The sequence below is a fragment of the Vigna umbellata genome, chromosome 4, assembly GCF_029865625.1.
Source record: "Vigna umbellata cultivar VRB3 chromosome 4, Vumbellata_1.0, whole genome shotgun sequence".
Lineage (NCBI taxonomy): Eukaryota > Viridiplantae > Streptophyta > Magnoliopsida > Fabales > Fabaceae > Vigna > Vigna umbellata.
Window position 1 is genome coordinate 46,934,613 of NC_142168.1, and position 21,231 is coordinate 46,955,843.

The window sequence follows — 21,231 nt, forward strand, 5'->3', positions numbered from 1 at the left end:
CTAAACCTCAAAAGTCTACGCGTCTTACAACATAAGGTTAAAACCTTACAAATATCAAATTCATTATTCAAAAACATAAAATTACTTTAAAACATGATAAATCCCCCATAGTTATTCCCATAACTCTCATCGTGTTACTCCATCGCTGCCTCATCTGCAACGCCATCTACTCCAGTACAAGTACGATCATCGTAGATGGAACCACAACCACAAAAGGAAAGGGTGAGTAACGAAGAACCTAACATAGCATATAATTTCAATATCAAAATATCATAACTTAGATTATCCTAGTCACAACCTTACAATACAACATAATATTCAACTCATAACTTAGATTATCACCACTCAGACTATCAAAGTCACAATATTACAATACATCACAGTATTAAACTCACGACTCAATCATTTACACGAGCTTTTATTGTTTCCTTGAATTTTGTCGTACCAAACCTGTTTCGCAAAACAGGGCAATTCGAGTCGTCTTCCATCGCAACTTCAGACCTATCTCCCGACTCCTCAAAAAATTACGAGTAAAAACTTCGGTTAGGCGCACCCACCGAGCACTATACTCACACGAGCCGAAGTCATTGGGCGAGACATTCAACCCTCTCTAGTCCTCGCGCACGAGGAAAGGGTGACACTCGAACCTCAATCTCCGCAGAGACTTAACACACTATCGTATCGTAATACGAACATCATCGATTCGACAAAAATTCTAAGGAAATGACAGAACGCTTGCTCTCACAATTTTACCATCACAACCATACGCAAATCACCATCATGCACAAAGTCAACCAAATTCATTCACCAACAATTAATTAAAATCACAAATAATTAAATAAATTAATTTAATTATTTTTCCTACTGATGCACCCTCGTGAAATTACTAATTTCACACTTCCATCAACTAGAACAACATTTCTAGTGCACCCCCACTTTTTAATTAATACCCAACATAAAAAAATAACACATAATTCTAATACACCCCTTTTTTACTCTAAACACACTCCATTCTATATCTACATTTTCTCTCACTTCCAAATAGGTCCCACATGAAACCACTCACTTCTTATGAAACTCTCTTTCTCTCTCCCCTTTTACCATTTACGTAACCTTTCACTTCTTTCTTCTCCCTTTTTTTTTCAATTAAAACACAAGTTCCACGCACTCCTCTTTTCTCACAAAACCGTGGACCCCACTTTCCCCTTTATTTGACTTTTCAAAACAAAATCATTCTTCCTCTCCCCAAAGTTTACGTAGCACACTCCCATGCACACAACTCTCCCACTCTTTTCTTTCCTTTTCTCCTTTCTACATTAAACTCACGGCTCACACACTACACATAACATTTTATTTTTTATTTTCTTCTTTCTTCACTCTCCCAACCTCATTTACGTGCAAAACACCCTCACACACTACCCTTCTTTCATTTCACTCTTCTCTTTCTTTCATTTTATGCCCACGGCCCCACATCTCTCTCTTTATTTATTTATTTTTCTTCTTTGCTTTCAAAGGTCATCCCAAGCTTCTTTCTTCACGGTTTTTGGTCCTCTTCCATCACCTTTCTTTTTCTTTGCCACTTTTACATCAACCAAGCCATGCCCATCTCCATCTTACACTTCTATTCTTCTTCCATCATGTTCTTCTTCTACCAAAGACATCAAAAATCCATCATTCTTCATTGTTTTTCATCAATCACATATACTCCAACTCACCAAACATCATTTTCACTCATCTCATTCTCATAATTCATTCTTTCCTCTTCTAACAATGGAAAAGAATTTTCAATACCCTCTTACCCACACTCTTGGTTAAAGAGTGAAGATAAATGCTCCCAACAATATATAATTCTTACAAGGTAATAAGAACCAAGATATACAAAATATACATGATTTTAAAGTGTACCCGCCCGTGACACTTTTTCATACACAAACAACACCCCAATACATCCAACATGTATACCCATTACAACAACACCACTTTTTCATAAAATATAAACATGTATAATCCATTAAATATCCCATATAGTAGAAAAACGAAAATGAACATGTGAATACCCATTCTCCATGCAACAACACATGAAACTTAAACCCAAAAGAAGAGTACATGCCTCAACATGTTAACTTTAATCCCAACACACAAGAAAAGCATGCAACAACAGTATAATGTTACCTTTTACCCATCATACATTATGTTATATCCCAAGTTAAACCCCTTACCTCTATTCCAAGCTAGCTTCCAAAGGTTCTTAGGTTTCTTTCCTCACTAGACAACAAGCTTCCACTCCTCTTGGTCTCCTACAAGTGACGTCCAAAAACTCCAAGGCTAGGGTGGCTCTTCCTTTCTCTCACCAACTTGGTTGCTCTCCGAAATCTCTTTTCCACTCTCCAAGTTTTAACCTCCCCAAGGTCACTTACAAGCTTCCTAAGTCTAGAAAACATGTGCCCAGAAAACATGTGCCCACTCAAGCAAAGTGGAAAAAAAAGCAATGACTCAAGCACTCATGCAACCTTTCACGTGAATGAGGGATTAATGAGAATAAAAGCTCCCTCTTGGAATCAAATAATGGAAGCATTAACGTAAAGTGCTTCCCTCAACATCAATAAAATAATATAACAACAACCACTAGACCAGGCACACACACCCTCCCATGCACACTCACAACAACCATTAGACCAGGCTCCATCCGCTGATATAATAGCGCAAACAATTATACTTAAATACTCTTTCAACTTTTTTCGAAATTTACTATGAAACCAGTATTAATTTAATTTTCTTCCCTTCCTTAAATATTTCTCAACATTGTTTTTCATCACAATTTATTATATAATACCACAAAATAAAATACTTAAGGTAAGAAATCATTTTATTTATATGGGTCTTACATTCTCCCCTACTCCAAAAATTTTCGTCCTCGAAAATAAAGGCTACTACACAAACAGAAATGGGTATTCATTTCTCATAAACTCTTCAAGCTCCTAAGTCATCTCTTGGGTTTCCTCGTTCCACAACACCTTCGCCGTGCGAATTTCCTTTCCCCTCAGATTTTTCGTCTGTACCTCCAACATCAACTTGTATATCATCAACCTCTATCACATGTGTAGGATCTGGAATGTATTTCCTCAATTGAGACACGTGAAACACGTTATGCAGGTTTGCCAACTGCAGTGGTAACATTATCTCATACGCTACGGGTCCAATCCGCCTAAGAATATCATAAGGACCAAGAAACTTAGGAGACAACTTCCTCGCCTTGATAGCCCTACCCACACCCGCCATCGGTGTCACGCGTAGAAACACATGATCACCTTCATTGAACTCAAGCGGCCTCCTTCTCCGATTAGCGTACGACTTTTGCCTACTTTGTGTTGCTCTCATTCTTTCTTGAATCAACTTCACCTTTTTCAGTAGTTTGTTGCAACAACTCAGGACCTACTGATATTGCTTCCCCATCTTGAAACCCACAAATAGGAGTTCGACATCTTCGCCCATACAAAGCTTCGAAAGGCGCCATCCCAAAGCTAGAATGATAGTTGTTGTTATATGTGAACTCCACTAACGGTAAGATCTCACTCCAACCTCCAAGATGGTCCAAAACACAAGCCCTCAACAAGTCCTCTAATGACTGAATAGTTCTTTCAGTCTGTCCATCTGTTTGAGGGTGATATCCTGAACTCATCCTCAACCGAGAACCCAAAGCATCCTGCAACTATTGCCAGAACCTCGAGGTAAACCTTAGATCCCGATCCGATACAATGTTATCTGGTACACCATGCAATCTTACAATTTCTCTTATGTACAACTCTGTTAATTTCTCCATTGACATCTTCTGATTGATGGATATAAAGTGGGCGCTCTTCGTCAATCGATCAAATATCACCCATATGAAGTCGTGACCCCTCGATGACCTCGGTAAGTGAGTTACGAAGCCCATCGAGATGTTGTCCCACTTCCACTGGGGAATATTCAGCTGTTGTAACATTCCACCAGGTCTTTGATGTTCGATCTTCGTCTTCTGACTTACCAAACAGGAAGCTACAAACTCTGCAACATCCTTCTTTATTCCGCACCACCAAAAAGATTCTTTTAGGTCTTTATACATCTTAGTCATCCCAAGATGTATATTGAGACTACTCTTATGTCTTTCCTCCAATATCAACCTTCACAACTCTGTTGTTGCCGGCACACACGCTCTTCCTCGAAATCGAAGAATACCATTCCGGCATAAAGCAAAATCTTTGGCTTGATCAGTTCCTAACAACCCCACAATTCGTTGCAGCTCCAGATCAGTTTCTTGTTCTGACTTCACTTGCTCCAAGAAACTACTCGTAATTGTCAGATGACTACACCACATGTGATCCCGACCCAAAAGAACACCGAGATTCATGTCCCTTAACTTCTCTATCAACTCTAACTCTTTGATCATTAGAGATGACATTTGAACCCGCTTTCTACTCAAGGCATCCGGCACGACATTTGCCTTTCCTGGATGATAAAGCAACTCAAAGTCGTAGTCCTTCAAATATTCCATCCACCTCCGCTGCCTCATGTTCAACTCTTTTTTATCAAACAGGTATTTCAAACTTTTGTAGTCACTGAAAACCTGAAACTTCCCTCCATACAAATAGTGACGCCAAGTCTTCAATGCAAACACTACAGTTGATAACTCAACGTCATGTGTCGGATAATTCTGCTCGTGTATCTTCAACTGATGAGAAGCATATGCCACTGGTCTTCTATTTTGCATTAATACGCATCCCAACCCTTGATATGATGCATCACAATACAAATGATCTCATGTTTTGAAGTTTATTCAAATAACATTAAAATAAGTTAAAGATCAAAAGCAACCTAGGAGAAAAACTTTATAAAGACTTCCGAGTATGTACCACGGTGGGTGCCAATTGATCATGTGGAACCGAGTATGTACCTTATAAAGACTTCCAAAGACTTTCTAGACCTTCAATCTTCAGAGTACTCGTCCTCCTCCTAAGTGATCATTCTCCATAAGACGAAAGGGGTTTGTGTCTATATAAGACACTATAACGCTCAAGTTAGTCTCTCATGTCAACAAACAATAAATGTGTAATTATTGAGAAACGTAATTAACATACCTCGTAAAATGTGTTTATACTTACTATTTATGGCTTTTACCTGGATTGGCCTAGGCTCATTGGCTCAAATACACATTGGTTTCTAAATCATCATAGTTAAGCTTAGGTTGTGGTGATCAAGTGTCTTGTCTGATGTTGAACTGGTAGAATAGGGATGCACCGAGTACATGTCGACTTAGTAGTCCAACATATACTCATCCAAGGACAAGATCTATACTGGTATGATCGAGAGGTACTTGATCATATAACAGTACATCTAGAATAAAATAAGCTTAGTATTTAATTAGTTTTGAAAATAATTTTTGTTTATATAATTCTAAATTTGTTAATCTATTGAATATTTAATAAATTCATTTATAATAAATGAGACCTAGTTGTTTTATGACTAGGGATGGCAATCAGGTGAGATAAAGATGAGTTTCATTATCTCATACATATCCTCAAAGAAACAATTCATCTTTATTCCTATACCCAAACTGAACGGATATAAATTTTTTTCTCATCCTCGTCCTCATCAGATAATAGGTATACACTCATACTTATGTGTCTACCCATACCAGCTTTGATAATGTTTCAATATCAATTAATTTATTCTTATAAAATAATAAAATTTCTTGCAAAAGAAACACAATATTATCAAATATATAAAAACGATATTATAATTATATATTTTAGATTTGAGTACCATATAAAACTTCATAAGAACCAAAACACTTATGAAATTTGTAAACGTTAATGAAACAAAGTTGATAAAATTTAAAAATATTTTTACAAAATTACAAAAAGAAAACAAATATTAACATTTTAAAATATTTTAAATGTCTCTTTACTCCTATTTTTCAAATTCTATTGAAATTTATTTTCTTATACATTAATAAAAATGATAATATATCACTTGAATGAAATCCCCAAAAATAAAAGATTAAACTAATCATAATTGAAATTTAGTATAGATGTTTCATCTTTTAAATTTCTATATATGTTTGATGGTGATAAATTCATGATAATGACACTAAATTATTATATGATAGTAAATGGGATTTTTTAATACAATTATGGTGATAGAATTACATTTATAATTAAATTCATGATAATGACACTAAATTATTATATGATAGTAAATGGAATTTTTTAATGCAATTATGGTGATAGAATTACACTTATAATAATGAGTTAGAAAATAAAAATACTTATCTAAAAAATATGAAAACAACATACTACATGATAAAAATAAACAACAAATAAAAATTTTAAAAATAAGTAAGAGTAATCAAATGTATGTCTTAGAAACAATTTGATACAATATTGAATCAAATTGCACAAAGAAAAATAAATGAATAATTAAGGGTATGATAAGATGAAAAATATCGTAGAAATGTAAAAATAAAATTAAGATATCAAACTAGTTAAACTTTTGAAAGATAATGAAAATTCTTTTAGTTAAAACAGAAAGAATTCTTTAAATAAAACAAAAATTAACGATAAGAGAATGTAAAAGGTAAACTTTTTATATTACCTAATAAATATGAATGGTTTATGCTATTAAACACTTGAAAGTTAAATATTTTCATGTGAAAAAAATAAGTAATAAATAAAAATATTAAAAAACAGTAGAAATATTCAAATATGAGACATAAATATTTAATTACATATATCATTTGCTGCACAAAAATTTTAATAAGAAACAAGGTATGTTGAAAATGTGAATTGATTTCATGATAAGTCAAACAATTAAAAAAAAGTGTGTAGTTAAAAAAAATTCCAAAACTAAAGAATATATATATATATATATATATATATATATATATATATATATATATATATATATATATATATATATATAAACTATGAACATTTTAGTAATTTAAACGATCTGGACCGCCGTGATCAACACCGCCGTGATCGCCTCCTCGCCCTCTTTCTGGATCTGTGGTCGTTGCGTCAATCGGAGCATTTTGAATTTTTAGGATTTCTCCCTCTCCATGGCTGCCCAACTTGATGATCGGAGTCGGTCTCGCCAACCAGGTAAAGGACGTCCAAAATGTGACCACTGTGGCAAGCTAGGCCACAAAATTGATAGATGTTATGCACTTCATGGACGTCCTCTTCGACCTATAGCAATGGCTAATTCTGATCCACCTCCCCGATCACCGTCTGCAGACCATCCTACTTCATCAAATACCATGAATAACCCTTTACTCTTTCAGGAATTTCTCAGATGGTATGAGGACCGTCAGCACTCTAGTTCCACTTCATCTGCTTCTGTTACACGCACAGGTACTCCTTTTGTCGGTCTGACTCACTCTCTCGGATCTTGGGTCCTTGACTCAGGTGCCACCGATCATATCACTGGTAACAAGTCCTTGTTTTCTTCCTTGTCATGTCCGGTTAATCTACCCTCGGTAACGATGGCTGATGGGTCTCGAGTCTCATCTCATGGTATTGGTATTGTTCATATTTTTCCGTCCATATCCATTGATAATGTACTTTATGTCCCTGGGTCTCCTTTTAACTTATTGTCCGTAAGTCGTCTAACTCGTTCCCTTAATTGTGTTATTTCATTTACCAAAGATTCTGTTTGGTTGCAGGACCAGAGTTCGAAACACATGATTGGCACAGGATGTGAGTCTCATGGCCTATATCATCTCAGCCCTTCTCCACATGCTGGCGTAATCATGGAGTCACCATCCCTTCTTCATGCTCAGTTAGGTCATCCCAGTCTTGCCAAACTGCAGCAACTTGTTCCGAGTCTGTCCAAATTATCAAGTTTGTCGTGTGAGTCTTGTCAGTTAGGTAAACATACTCGTAGTTCCTTTCCTCGTAGTGTTTCACAACGAGCGTCATCCCCCTTTTCATTGGTTCATTCTGATATTTGGGGACCTAGTCGTGTTAAGTCAACTTTAGGATTTCAGTATTTTGTTACCTTCATTGATAACTATTCCAGATGTACTTGGTTGTTTCTCATGAAGAATCGTTCTGAGTTGTTTTCTATTTTTCAAACTTTTTTCAATGAAATAAAAACTCAGTTTGGGGTTTCTATTCGCACTTTACGTAGTGATAATGGCTTCTCATGGCATTCTTCACCAAACCTCATGTGCTTATACCCCTCAACAAAATGGGGTGGCTGAGCGCAAGAATAGACACCTTATTGAAACAACTTGTACCCTTCTCATTCATGGTCAAGTACCCTCACGTTTTTGGGGTGATGCTGTTCTCACGGCATGTTATCTTATCAACCGCATGCCATCTTCCGTCCTAGCAAACAAAATCCCTCATTCTATATTATTTCCTCAAGACCCTCTACATCCATTACCTCTTAGAGTTTTTGGGTCTACATGTTTTGTTCATGATTTTAGTCCTGGTCTTGATAAGTTATCTCCTAGGTCTCACAAATGTATCTTCTTAGGATTTCCACGGTCACAAAAGGGCTATAAGTGTTTTTCCCCTTCCCTCAATCGTCATTTTATCTCTGCTGATGTCACTTTTGATGAATCTTCTTTTTACTTTACACATTTATCTTCTAGTTCTGTACCTCTCCCTGTTACTGTTGATATTCCTCTTATCTGTGATCCTCCTGGTGATGCTCCACCAATTTTGTCTCCTTCTTTAGACTCTCCTTCACCACAGGATCGTCCTTCACCACCACCCCTTCAGGTTTATAGTCGCCGCAATTGTCTCCCTCATGACTCACTTCCAGTGCCGCCTCCTGTGTCTCCTCCGGCTCCAGCAAATGAGTCTGACTTGCCTATTGCCCTCCGTAAAGGTATACGCTCTACCCGTAACCCTTCCCCCCATTATATTGTTCTTAGTTACCATAGATTATCTCCATCTTTTTACACTTGTCTCTCATCCATTTCTTCTGTGTCAATTCCTAAATCTGTGGGTGATGCCTTAAGTCATCCTGGCTGGCGTCAAGCTATGCTGGATGAATTAAGTGCTTTACAGAAAAGTGGAACTTGGGAGCTTGTCCAATTACCATCTGGAAAGTCTGTTGTTGGTTGCAGGTGGGTGTATGCTATCAAGGTTGGCCCTGATGGCACAATTGATCGTTTGAAAGCTCGACTGGTTGCCAAAGGCTACACACAGATTTTTGGTTTGGATTATGATGATACTTTTTCTCCAGTGGCAAAAATGGCCTCTGTTCGCCTATTCATTACCATGGCCGCTCTTCGACAATGGCCTCTTTACCAACTTGATGTCAAAAATGCTTTCCTAAATGGTGATTTGCATGAAGAAATTTATATGGAGCAACCGCCTGGCTTTGTTGCTCAGGGGGAGTCATCTGGATTGGTATGTCGTCTTCGCAAATCCTTATATGGCCTAAAACAATCTCCTCGGGCCTGGTTTGGTAAATTCAGCTGTGTTGTTCAACAATTTGGTATGTCTCGCAGTGAAGCGGATGCTGGATGTATTTACTTAATAGTGTATGTTGATGATATTGTTCTCACAGGAAGTGACTATCTCGGCATCTCTCAGATGAAACAACACCTTTGTCATCATTTTCAAACCAAAGATCTTGGCAAACTCCGGTATTTTTTGGGTATTGAAGTAGCACAATCCAATGATGGTATTGTCATATCTCAGAGGAAGTATGCGTTAGACATCTTGGAGGAAACAAGGTTAATGAACTGTAAATCTGTTGAGACACCTATGGACCCTAACATCAAACTCTTACCAAATCAGGGGGAGCCTTTCTCAGATCCTGAACGGTACAGAAGATTAGTTGGTAAATTAAACTATCTTACTGTTACGCGTCTTGACATTTCCTTCGCAGTTAGTGTGGTGAGTAAATTTCTAAACTCCCCATGTGAAGACCATTGGGATGCAGTTGTTCGCATACTGAAGTATATTAAAAGATCACCTGGAAAAGGTTTGTTATATGGCCCTAACAACGATACAAAAATCGTTTGCTATTCAGATGCTGATTGGGCTGGTTCCCCTTCTGATAGGAGGTCTACTTCTGGATATTGTGTCTCTATTGGTGGCAACCTGATATCTTGGAAAAGTAAGAAGCAAAGTGTTGTGGCAAGGTCCAGCGCAGAAGCAGAATATAGAGCTATGGCATCTGCTACTTGCGAGCTTGTGTGGCTTAAACAATTACTTAATGAATTGAAATTTGGAGATGCCACTCACATGACACTTATATGTGATAATCATGCTGCTCTTCATATTAGCTCTAACCCTGTCTTCCATGAGAGAACCAAGCACATTGAAGTTGATTGTCATTTTATTAGAGAAAAAATCATATCCGGAGATATCAAGACTGAGTTCGTTAACTCAAGCAACCAGTTGGCAGACATATTCACCAAGTCCTTACGAGGACCTAGAATTAACTATCTTTGTAACAAGCTTGGAACATATGATTTATATGCTCCAGCTTGAGGGGGAGTGTTAGATGTTAAGTTGTGTATTTCTGTTAATTGGGCTTAGCCCATTCTGTATTTAGGGTTTAACCCTTATCTTACATTATAAATAAACTACCCTATGTGTATGCTAAACACATAAGGGAGATTTCTCCTAATCTTCTTCACTATATTTAACAAATGAAAATAAAAAAAAGCCTTGCAGCTTTGTATCAGTAAATGACAGCTTCAAGTACAACAAAACAAGTACAACAATAAATAACATGTATTCAACAAAAAACTGCAGGAGATTTTAATCTTACTTGTTTCCCAAGTCAATATGCTCTTGAATACCAAAGCCAAAGCACCCAATATCACTAAAGTTTCTTCGCAAATATTCATCCTTCACCTTCAATCCACTGTCCAGAAGCTGCACTGCCTTGTCACCTCTAACAGTGACAGCGTGCAATCTTTTCATTTCTTCTGATACCAAAAGAACGGACAGTGTATCTAGCTGTCAACAACAAAGGAGAAACAACCAATCAAAGAACAGCCAGTTGCAACTAGAAAAATTGTTGTCCTTTTAAAGGTGGGGCAAACAAGGTGTGCCCAAGACAACTTATACTAGCTTAAAAACAATTGTGACATTTTAGAAGCATTTAACGATAATTTTACATTTTGCATTAAAATTTTAAACACCACCCTAGTATATTTAATTGTTGGATACTTCAGTTTCAACCCCATTACCCTAATTCCCCTAAAAGAATCACATTACCCGAATATATTCAATTTTGATACATTAATTTCAATTTATGTTTGCATTATTTTAAGGAATTTAATTACACTAACAGAAACTCATACATACACATTTGGAAATCTATGTCAAGGTTTAGTATTCAAAAATATCCAGATATGAATTCAAGTTCTCATAAAACTCTTCAAAATTTCAACTTCTTGTGACTTCAAAAGTGAGGGGGATAGTTTTTCTGTCTAGTTGGAATAAAATAGGCCCCACGACTTGTAAACACTATTTTCTTCACACTCTAGTAAATATACTAGTATTAACACATTTTAAAAAAATTAGCACAATCTACGCCAAGTAACACTAATAATCCAGAAAAAAAAATTACTTCAGCTAAGTTCTGCTCTTGCTTTTTTTAACTTTCCTCTTAAAGGCAGTTGGATTTAGCAATCTCTTGAAGGGGAATAAAGGAAGTCCCCGATGTGTCCTTCGCTTCAGTTTCAATGCACCTGAAGATAATGAAATATACCTGATGATTATACTTGCATCACAAAACATACAATGGAAACGTGCTAGATACTATGCACATACAGGGAAGCTATGAGGAACAGCATAATTGGGAAATGAAATGAAATTAATAATAGTTTAATACTAATCAATGAACTTCTTTGAAGGTGATAGGACTCCTAATAAGGATGGGCCTGTTAATCAACATGAAACAATTATAGAGGGAGCAAGGCCCAAAATATGGAAGGTTTACGTGAGAAGAAAGAAAATGGGGTTAGGAAAAGAAAGGGAAGTTAGTTAGAAAGGGGAATGACGTGTCAGGAATCCAGGGGAGGGGAATTCTGTTATAGGAGAGAGAATAGAGAGTGTGAAGGGAGGAGGGAGGAGAGGTGGTGAGTTGGTTAGGAGGAGAGTCATCCTCTGGTTAGGAGTGAGAGCACTCTGGGTTTTACTGGTGATTGTAGAGCTTTCAGCTCCATAACTTTTATTCTGCATAATACTTGAATAATATACCTGTGATATTCAGTTTTATTGTTGGGTTTCTATCATTGGTCCGACCTGCCGGATTCCCGAGAAGAGCTAGCATTGTTGTCCATGCCACCCAAAATGTCTGACCGAGTCGACGCATTGGAGGAAAGATTGTTAGCGATGGAAGTGTCTGTACGTGAGACGTTGGGGGAATTTCGCCAACTAATGTTGGAAGAGTTGACTAAGCTGCGTAACGAGCAAGCGGGAGAGCGTCGAGAATCTCCGTTTTCAGATATGGATTCAGGGGCAGAGTACAGGATGGCAGCAAAGAAGGTGGAATTGCCATCATTTGATGGTACTGACCCTGTGGGATGGATTACCAGGGCAGAGACATATTTTGAAGTGCACGGCTCTACAGAAGAGGTGAAGGTTCGATTGGCAAAACTAAGCATGGAAGGGGCAACCATTCATTGGTTTAATCTTCTACAAGAAGCAGAAATGGGGTTGTCGTGGGCAAAGTTAAAAAGAGAGTTGATCGGTCGTTATGGTGGTCGTACTAGCGGTAATCCTTTCGAAGAGTTGAAAGATTTGTCGCAGACGGGCAGCGTAGATGAGTATCTAGCGGAGTTCGAATATATCTCCTCTCAAGTTTCTCGTTTACTAGAGGAGCAATATCTGGGTTACTTTATTGGAGGGTTGCGACCGGAGATTCGGCGGAGGGTTCGCACCTTCAACCCGATGAATCGTCTCCAAGCCATGCGCCTAGCTCGAGACGTGGAAGCAGAAGTGCAGGGAGAGGGATTTCAGCGTGGAGGAGGATTACGAGGGTGGAAAAGCAATCGTGATTGGGGTACGGGTTAGGGAGAGAAGTCTGGATCCGGGTCGGGTCAAGGCCCACATTTAGGGAAATTAGGCGTTGGGTTAGGCCCAACCCAGAGCATATCAAATAAACCATTATCGGCAGCGGGCTCCAGCCTTCATGAGTCACGTTCGACGACGCAAGGCAGTCGCGTTTCAAGTGATCGTTTTTCGACCGCCGACCGAAATCGCGGTACGAAACATTTGCCGTATGCGGAATTGATGAACAGGAAAGCTCAAGGGCTTTGTTTTCGATGCGGTGAAAAGTATCACCCCTTGCATCGATGCACAGAGCGGCAACTGCGAATCGTGGTGTTAGCGGATGACGAAACAGTAAATGAAGCGGGGGAGGTGATCACGAGTGAGACGCAAGAGGAGGAAGATGACCATAACTTGGAGTGTGGGTCTATGGGGCTGTTCGCAGAAGTTGAAGTACCATGGGGTGGTCGGAATAACCCTACAACTTTGCGCATAGAGGGTCTTCTCAATGGATTAACCCTAGGAGTGCTGATTGATCGGTCGTTATTGATGTGAAATTTTACTTTTTTAAAATAAAAAATTGGATAAAATTTTAGCGAAAACGGTAATTAAAGATAGTTTCTTTTTTCATGATCTTCCATGAAAACTTTTCCCACGAAAATTCACACCAGCATGTTATGTCACTCTTTTTTTAAACCCCTTATAGATATATTTAAATAACATAATTAACATTTGTATAATTAAGTAAATATAAATATAATTAAACTTAATCTTGTTAAAAATATTTAATAAAAATATCAATTTTAATAAAAATATTTGTTAAGATTTATATACAATTTAAATTTTGATTGAATTTGAGGAGGGACAAAATTGTTTAATTTTTAAAATTAAAAATAAATTGAGACAATAAAAATCCAGGGTTCAAAGTTGAGACTCAATAAAAATACAGGGACCAAATTGAGACTAATGCAATGACATGTGGCCTAATAATGACACATGGCAATGTTAGTGCCATGTCACACTATCATTGTCACATGACACATATCAGTTTGGCATGTGGTATTTTTAAATTTTATTTCAAAAAAGTAAAAATGAATAAAAAATAAAAATAAAAATAATTAAAAAATAAACTAGGAATTGACACGTATCACCTCCTTTAACCGTGTTAGTACGAAACTAATGATAAGGACCTAATTGCTTTAATTTTTCGAAAATAAAGACCCAATTGAGAAAAAAAACAACTAATAACCTAATTGAGACTTCTCAGCAAAATTAGAGACCTAAAAAATGGTTAAACCTTATTTAAAAGATAAATTATACAGTTAGTTCATGATATCTTGTCAAATATCTATAGTTCTCATTCCTTTATTTTTGTAATAATATTTTTAACTATTTAAATAAAATTACGATTTTATTTAAATAGTATTATGATTTTCTTGCAAATGAAAAAAAATAAGAAGAATTAATATATTAATAAAAACAAATCCTAAAAGTATTGGTAAAATTTAGTATTTCACCGTACCATCAATTGAAGATCTTATATTTTGTATCTTCAATTAAAATAATTTAATCATAACATTAGGTAAGGATGTAGTTAAATTATTTAAGAGTATAAGTGATTTAAATAAAATGGAGTTATTCAAGTTAAAATTTTTGTAATATATAACTATTTAAATTTTATTTTAAAAAAATATTATCTTTCTAAATATTTTGTATTTTCTTTTATTTTAGGATTTCTAAAATATTTATTTAACTTTTTATATAATTAAGTCAATTTGATGATCATATTAGATAGTTGAACACTTTTCTGCAATTAAAAGTTATTTTTAGTTAAGTTTTTTTTCTCTCTATTCTTTTCTTGAGTTGGTCGTATTAGATATGTATGTAATGGGTTAAGGCTTTGCATGCGATGTTTATGGAGTAAACACTACAAAAAATTTGCTTATTATTGGCAACCACTATTTGTTGGTAACTACAAAAATCCATCAATAATAACATGTTTTCACTAGATAAAAATTTGTCATTAAATTAGTTACTTTATAAATTTTACTGATAGATTAAAGGTCATTAACAATTACTGATGAACATATCCATTAGAAAAACATATACTTATCCGTCGATAATTATCAATGGATAATTAATCTATTGGTAAGACAAGAATGTAGTTTACCAACAAGTGTATCTGTTAATAATTGTTATGCAAAATTCAAAGTCAGTTTGGTATGACTCTTTATCACACAAAATAGACATGTAGAAGCATTCTAACGCGCACAAACATACTTGTCAATTACAAAGACAAAATACCAAATATTCAATAATGAATATCCAACCTTATATCACATAAAATATACATATCACAATAATAAACATAATTAATAATAAACATAATCAATAATAAACATAATGTACAATAATATATGTAAACATAATCCAAACTAAGTCAAATAATACCAAACTCAATCAAACATAATTCTAAGGATCGATATCCAAATTAAACTAATCCTCAATATTATAAGTGTCATATAAGTTCTAATAATCTACATAATCATATGAATCAATGTGTTCTTGTGGCTCTAGTATTTTGTTGGATTAGGTTGAACTGAACTGAGTTGAACCAATCGAGCTACTGTTGGGACGGTGTTAGGTTGGACTAAGAAAAACTCCCTTACCCTAAATGTTGTAGCACCATCACCAAAACCATACCCAAAACAAACCTTGTAACAAACTACAACAATGAATAAATTACAACAAGATAGAAACAAGTTCATACCCAATTAATAAAGTGATAAACCCATAAATCCCCCACCAATTCATACTTAATCAATTTGCTTACCTTGATGGTTGGTGCAACCACAAACGCGACATTGTCCCTTGACGATCGAAGCAGCAAAAGATTTCAACATCCTTCCTTGGTGGCAAGCCTCATTCATTCAATCCATAATGAAGGTTTGATTGTGTTGTGTTCTTTCTCGCATTTTATGGGAGAAAATGAATTGGGGGAGGAAGGAATCTGAAATTGGATTATTATTTCTTTGAGTAACTTACTAATGGATGTTATCCGTTAGTAATTTTTGAATGTGGATATCCGTCTGAAATTTCCTATTACTAACAAATTTATATTCATTGATAAAATATTATCAGTAATAATTGCTTTTCTTGTAGTGAATGATGAACTTTTTTTAGTTTTGGGGTGGGATGGTGTGTTTATAATGTTGATCAAAGTATTTTATGTGTAGGTTTAGTCTTCTTGTGAAGGTAGTGAAGTTGAGAGCTGGAGCTTGATTAAACCCTTTATAACGGTAAGGAAAACTTGCTATATTTTTTTTCATAACACTTTAGAGTAGATGATCTAGACGTGACTTGGTCACAATGTTAAGTTCTTTGTAGGGATTATATTATGTTTAAGAATATTCAAAGTGTTTTAAATTTTGATATGAATAGTATATGTAATGATGAATATTCGAAATTAATATTTATGATGTTACTTTTATGTTTTCTTTTATCAAATTTGAGATTCTTTCGACTTTGTTGATATTGAATTTCACATAAAGAAAGTTATCAAGTGATGACATACCTTCAGCCATAGCCAAACACTTTCAAGAAGAGTTGAAGTCATTTGTGAAAGATGGACCTAGACTCTATCCCTTAGGCCATCATGGGCCATCGTAAAGATTTTAGAATAAGATTAATTTTAGGCATTGTATTTTGGGCCAAGTAGTATAAGATATATTTGGGCTTTGTATTATGAGCCTAATAATGTAGGATTTAATTTGGGCTTTGTATTTTGGACAAAGTAGAATAGGGTTTTAACCACCTGAGTAAACAAAGGGCCAAGGCCCAATGTTGACGAAGGTGGGATGTCCACACAATGAGTTAACTAAGGGGTCAACATTTTTAGCTAGCTTGGTAGACAAGAGAAAGTGGATGACCTTGACAAGTTTCACCGTCCTATTGAAGAGTTTTTCGTCTTAGTTTGTGGCCACATGTCATCCTTTCATTTTGAGAAGATTTTCACTACTTGTCTTCTTGTTATTGGAGAGGATTTCTCCTTGCTTTCCAAGCTAGCAAAGATGGCTCTTTTAGGTTAAAGTTTCTGTCCATTTTGAAACACCCTAGCCTATAAATAGAGGTGTCTCTCCTTCATGTAGATACCTTTGATTCAGAGCATAGTTATGCTACCATTTTTGTGTCATACTACTCTTTTAAAGTCACCTTAGGCTAAAGCAACTCAAGTGGTCCCCTCTAGCCACTTCCTCTAAGAGTTGGCCCAAACTCTCTTAGAGAATCATCAAACACCGCCTCCATCACCAAAAAACAGCCCATGATTGAGAGCCTTAACTCTCATTTCCACAAACTTCCTCAAACACTCACCCTTCACCTTTCCTTATGGCTTTCTCTTATAGCTTTGGCCTAATCTAGCTAGGAGGATTTCCATCATTTGGTATCAATAGCTTAAGTTCTTTGAGAATAAGTATATTGGTCTCTATTTTTTTTTAATTTCGTGTTATTCATGTTATCTCCTTATTGTCTTGTTGTAGCCATCTTTTTTTTCTCTATTGTTTTGTTGAAGTTTCAAACTTTATTTTGATTCTAATAGGTTTTTTTCTATTTTGTGTTTCTTGTCTTTATGGCTTTTAAAACCAATATTTCACCTATGTTTCTGGTGCGTGGTTTTTTTTTTTGGAATAATGGAAAAAGAAGTACTAAAAGCTTTTAAGCAAAAGGCCTCAAAAGATTACCAAAGGGAGCTTAGAAAAGTGCTGAAAAAAATTTGTATGCATAAACCACTGCCCCTATTTTTGTGTAATCTGTTTTGCGACAATATTTACTCTCTGTTTCAGGCATTTCTTTTCACTTTCTAGAAGCTAAAAGTCTTGGCTAATGATGCTAAGAGAGTGGCCTTAGTGTCCCATTTTTTCGAAGTTGCCAAAGATAAGAAGCATCCACTTTATCATCTAGTAATTTTTATTTTTGTGAATATATTCTAGTACCTTTCATTAGGACTTCTTTTGAGTGCATAACCTTTCTTTCTTGCCATTTAATTTCTTGCTTATCTTCTTAGATTTCCTAGTTTTGTCATATTCAAATTCCTTTTGCAAAGCCTTTCTTGTTTAAGACATTTTCTTGTTTTTCTTCTTTGTTTTCTCTTCTCGATTTTGTCTTGTTTTTGTGGAGTAGGTTCTCTTTATGAGGTGATCCAATAAATTTGAGATATCCTTCTAGGTGTTGGAGACTCAAAGGAAACTTGAAGTCTAGAGTGATAGCCAAAAAGAAAAGAGAGAAACACTTGGGAGGAAGAACCTTTGTTTGGTTGTATTTCTTTGCCTTGTAATTGGTTTCCTTTTTCTTTGTATCCCACAACCTTGTTAAGTGTCTCAGGGGAGTCTTTGGTGATCAATCTCATCTCTTAACAAGAACCTTTAATCCTTAGTAATTTTCGTTTTTAGTTGTGTAGGTTGGAGGAACCAAAGTTCTTCTAATTCAGTCATTAGGCCGCATAGTTAGTTTTTTGTTTTCTTTAATTGTGGTAACTTAGTGTGTGTACACTTTAATTTCAACTTTAGTTCCCTTTGAGAAGTTTGGTGCAAAAGTTCTTAAGGTAAGTTTTGGCTAGGAAAGGCTTGGTTCTTAAGCAATCCTTTGTGATTCACCTCCCTTTCCTCGAAGTGAACTTGAGTATCTTTTGCTTCCTTAAGTCTCTTAAGGAACTTTTTTTGAAATTTTAAATAATTGTTTATGCATAACATTTTTTTAAAAAAAATGAGTTTTATATTATTTTTTATTTAAGTCATAACGAGGATGAGCTACATCATAAAAATGAGTGTGACATTCCATTCTTTTGTAACAATATTAGTGCATTTTCATATTTAGTTTGTGAGGAAAAGATTAGAGAGCTTCATCCATTCTTTGTTAGGCATAATAAATATTAAGCTTAATAGCTTATTTGGTCCCCAGTTTTGCTTAAATTTCTCAATTACGTTCAACCTTTGAAAAAAGTGTTAAATGCATCCTCATTTTGTAATTTTTGTATCAATGAAGTCCCTTCCGTTAAATACAAATAAACGGAGTTAAGAGATTAATGATGTGACAGAAAATAGGGTTAACGTGTTATTTTGTAGATATATTTGTGCTTATGTGTTAGTGATTAGAGGTTGACGTGGAAAGTAATTCACCCTTCACGTATCATGGTCTTGATGTGGATGCATACTTAGACGGACTTACGATGTCCCATATGCATTTGAATTAGCACATTATGACTCTGGTGTCATTCCTTTGGGTGAATTTCATGTCATGTGGACAAGATTGACTATTTCAGATATTGTATCAAATGAATCGCAAGTAGAGTTATCCATACAAGGTGAGCTTCATAAGGTTAAAAAACGATTTAAGAAGGTTGATATTGGAGGTAAAAGGACAATTAAACAAAAGTTACTTGACATTGTTTGTCCTTAGCAAGGAACAAAAAATCTAAACAGTATTTGTCCTTTTTTGAACACACTGTTGATGTCTCTGTAATTCAGTGCATAACCAGGCTTTAAGCTGTCATTTGCTGCTTTAACATGAATACAAGTACTCCACCATAACCACAAGCACACGAACAACTTCAGTAGTTATGTCTGATAGGATGCTTCAAATATGGAAGCACTAAGTTGCATGATGGTTTGCACAAGTGATGAGCTGAGAGTTATTCTTTCTGATACGTTAGAAAAATATATGTATAGAAACATAAAACTAAGTTCTGAAATTAAAACCAAAGACGCGTTGAATATGTCAGAAGCATATACTCACAAAACGTGAAGGATGGTCATTCCAAATCTTATTACAAGCTTCACCCCTTAACACTCCAACTTTGGAAAAAACGACCATGAAAGATGTTTTTCACATTTCTCAAAATTAACCTAGAATTGGAAAGAAAGCACCAAATGACAAGAAACAAGAACTGAATGTAGTTTTCTTCTTATACCCCATAATTTCTAACTGCACCGCCATAATGTTTATTTTTGTAAAAGTGACTTTCAAGTTACTTTTAGAACAAATTTTCTATAATTTCCAAAATATAATTTCTGAAACAAAATTTTCAAAACATAATTTTTGGAATAGAATTTTCAGAACATGTTAAGATTTCCATAAAAATATTTTCAAAATAAGATTTTTAGAACAAGTTTTGTAAAATTTCAGCAACATAAGTTTCGAAACATTTTTTTTAAAAAATAATGATATTTTGACAACATTTTAACACCATCTACGTGTCATTCTGTGATTGGTCCATGTTGGTATTTATGATTATTATTATTGATTATGGAGTAATTTTGGACCAATAAGAGAATTACCGTAGATGATGTTAAAATGTTGTCAAAAAAATGTTGTCAAAGTATCATTATCCTTTTCTAAAATATACATGATACTTTCTACAATGAACTTTCTAAAACACACGTAGTTGAAAAGGGATATCTCTAAATCAAGATTTCTATACTGTCGTCTGAGACTTTGATATTTAAAGATAGATAAAAAAAGTCCAAAGCTGATTAGTCTATCGCTTTAAATATGCGTTGCATTCATATGGACATCCGTGAGGACGTCTGTCGCATATGGACGTCCGTTGAAGGACATCCTTTGCATCAACCACATCCTTTTGACATAGGCTTTGGTGCATAACAAATCAATGTTTGTTGTTTCTGTTAGTGAGTGATCTAACCTTTCAGATGCTTCCCAAGTTGTCAGTATTCATAGGATCTTAAACGATTCTCCTTTATATGGTTTACAGTCATGAAGAATAATCGGAGCAAGATTTTTATTTTCAATTAAGACAAAAGAAAAAGGTGAGAAAGGCAATACAATAAAGGTATACATAATAAAGCGTGAGAGTCCCGTATTCAAAACTTCTGTCACATTTGCCTAGCAGTTACAACAATTATTAAAGTTCTTAGTACATCAAGATATAATTAGAGACTAAACCTGCAACAACTAGAGATTCATACAAATCATCATGATGATAGACAATGCTCAGATTCTCATTCTCCCTCTCCACAATCTTCCAATTCAGACTGATCTCACACCAAATTCACAATCCAATGAGAACCCAAGTTCCGTTTTCAATACAGAACATCCCTAACAACAAACAACCACAACAATCTTACTTTCGATTTTACAACCCGATGTGGCATCAACTCTACCCATTATGGCATCAAATGCACGAACCACCACTACCACGAACCACCAC

The 21,231-nt window shown here is 35.4% G+C and overlaps 1 protein-coding gene across 1 annotated transcript; it reads left to right on the forward strand.

Moving 5' to 3' along the window:
• Positions 1-11,879: 11,879 nt before the first annotated feature.
• On the forward strand, positions 11,880-13,565 carry LOC148200398 (uncharacterized). Its single transcript, XM_088112929.1, has 2 exons — positions 11,880-13,029; positions 13,138-13,565. Exons 1-2 carry the CDS (start codon positions 12,300-12,302, stop codon positions 13,563-13,565), a joined length of 1,158 nt encoding a protein of 385 aa, XP_087969055.1. The 5' UTR covers positions 11,880-12,299.
• The last annotated feature ends 7,666 nt before the right edge of the window (positions 13,566-21,231 follow it).

Bases quoted from the DNA above. Each gene is read 5' to 3' on its own strand.
- LOC148200398 (XM_088112929.1), top strand. From the start codon at position 12,300: ATGCCACCCAAAATGTCTGACCGAGTCGACGCATTGGAGGAAAGATTG. The intron at 13,030-13,137 runs GTTAGGGAGAGA...CATTATCGGCAG, and splicing joins CAATCGTGATTGGGGTACGG to CGGGCTCCAGCCTTCATGAG.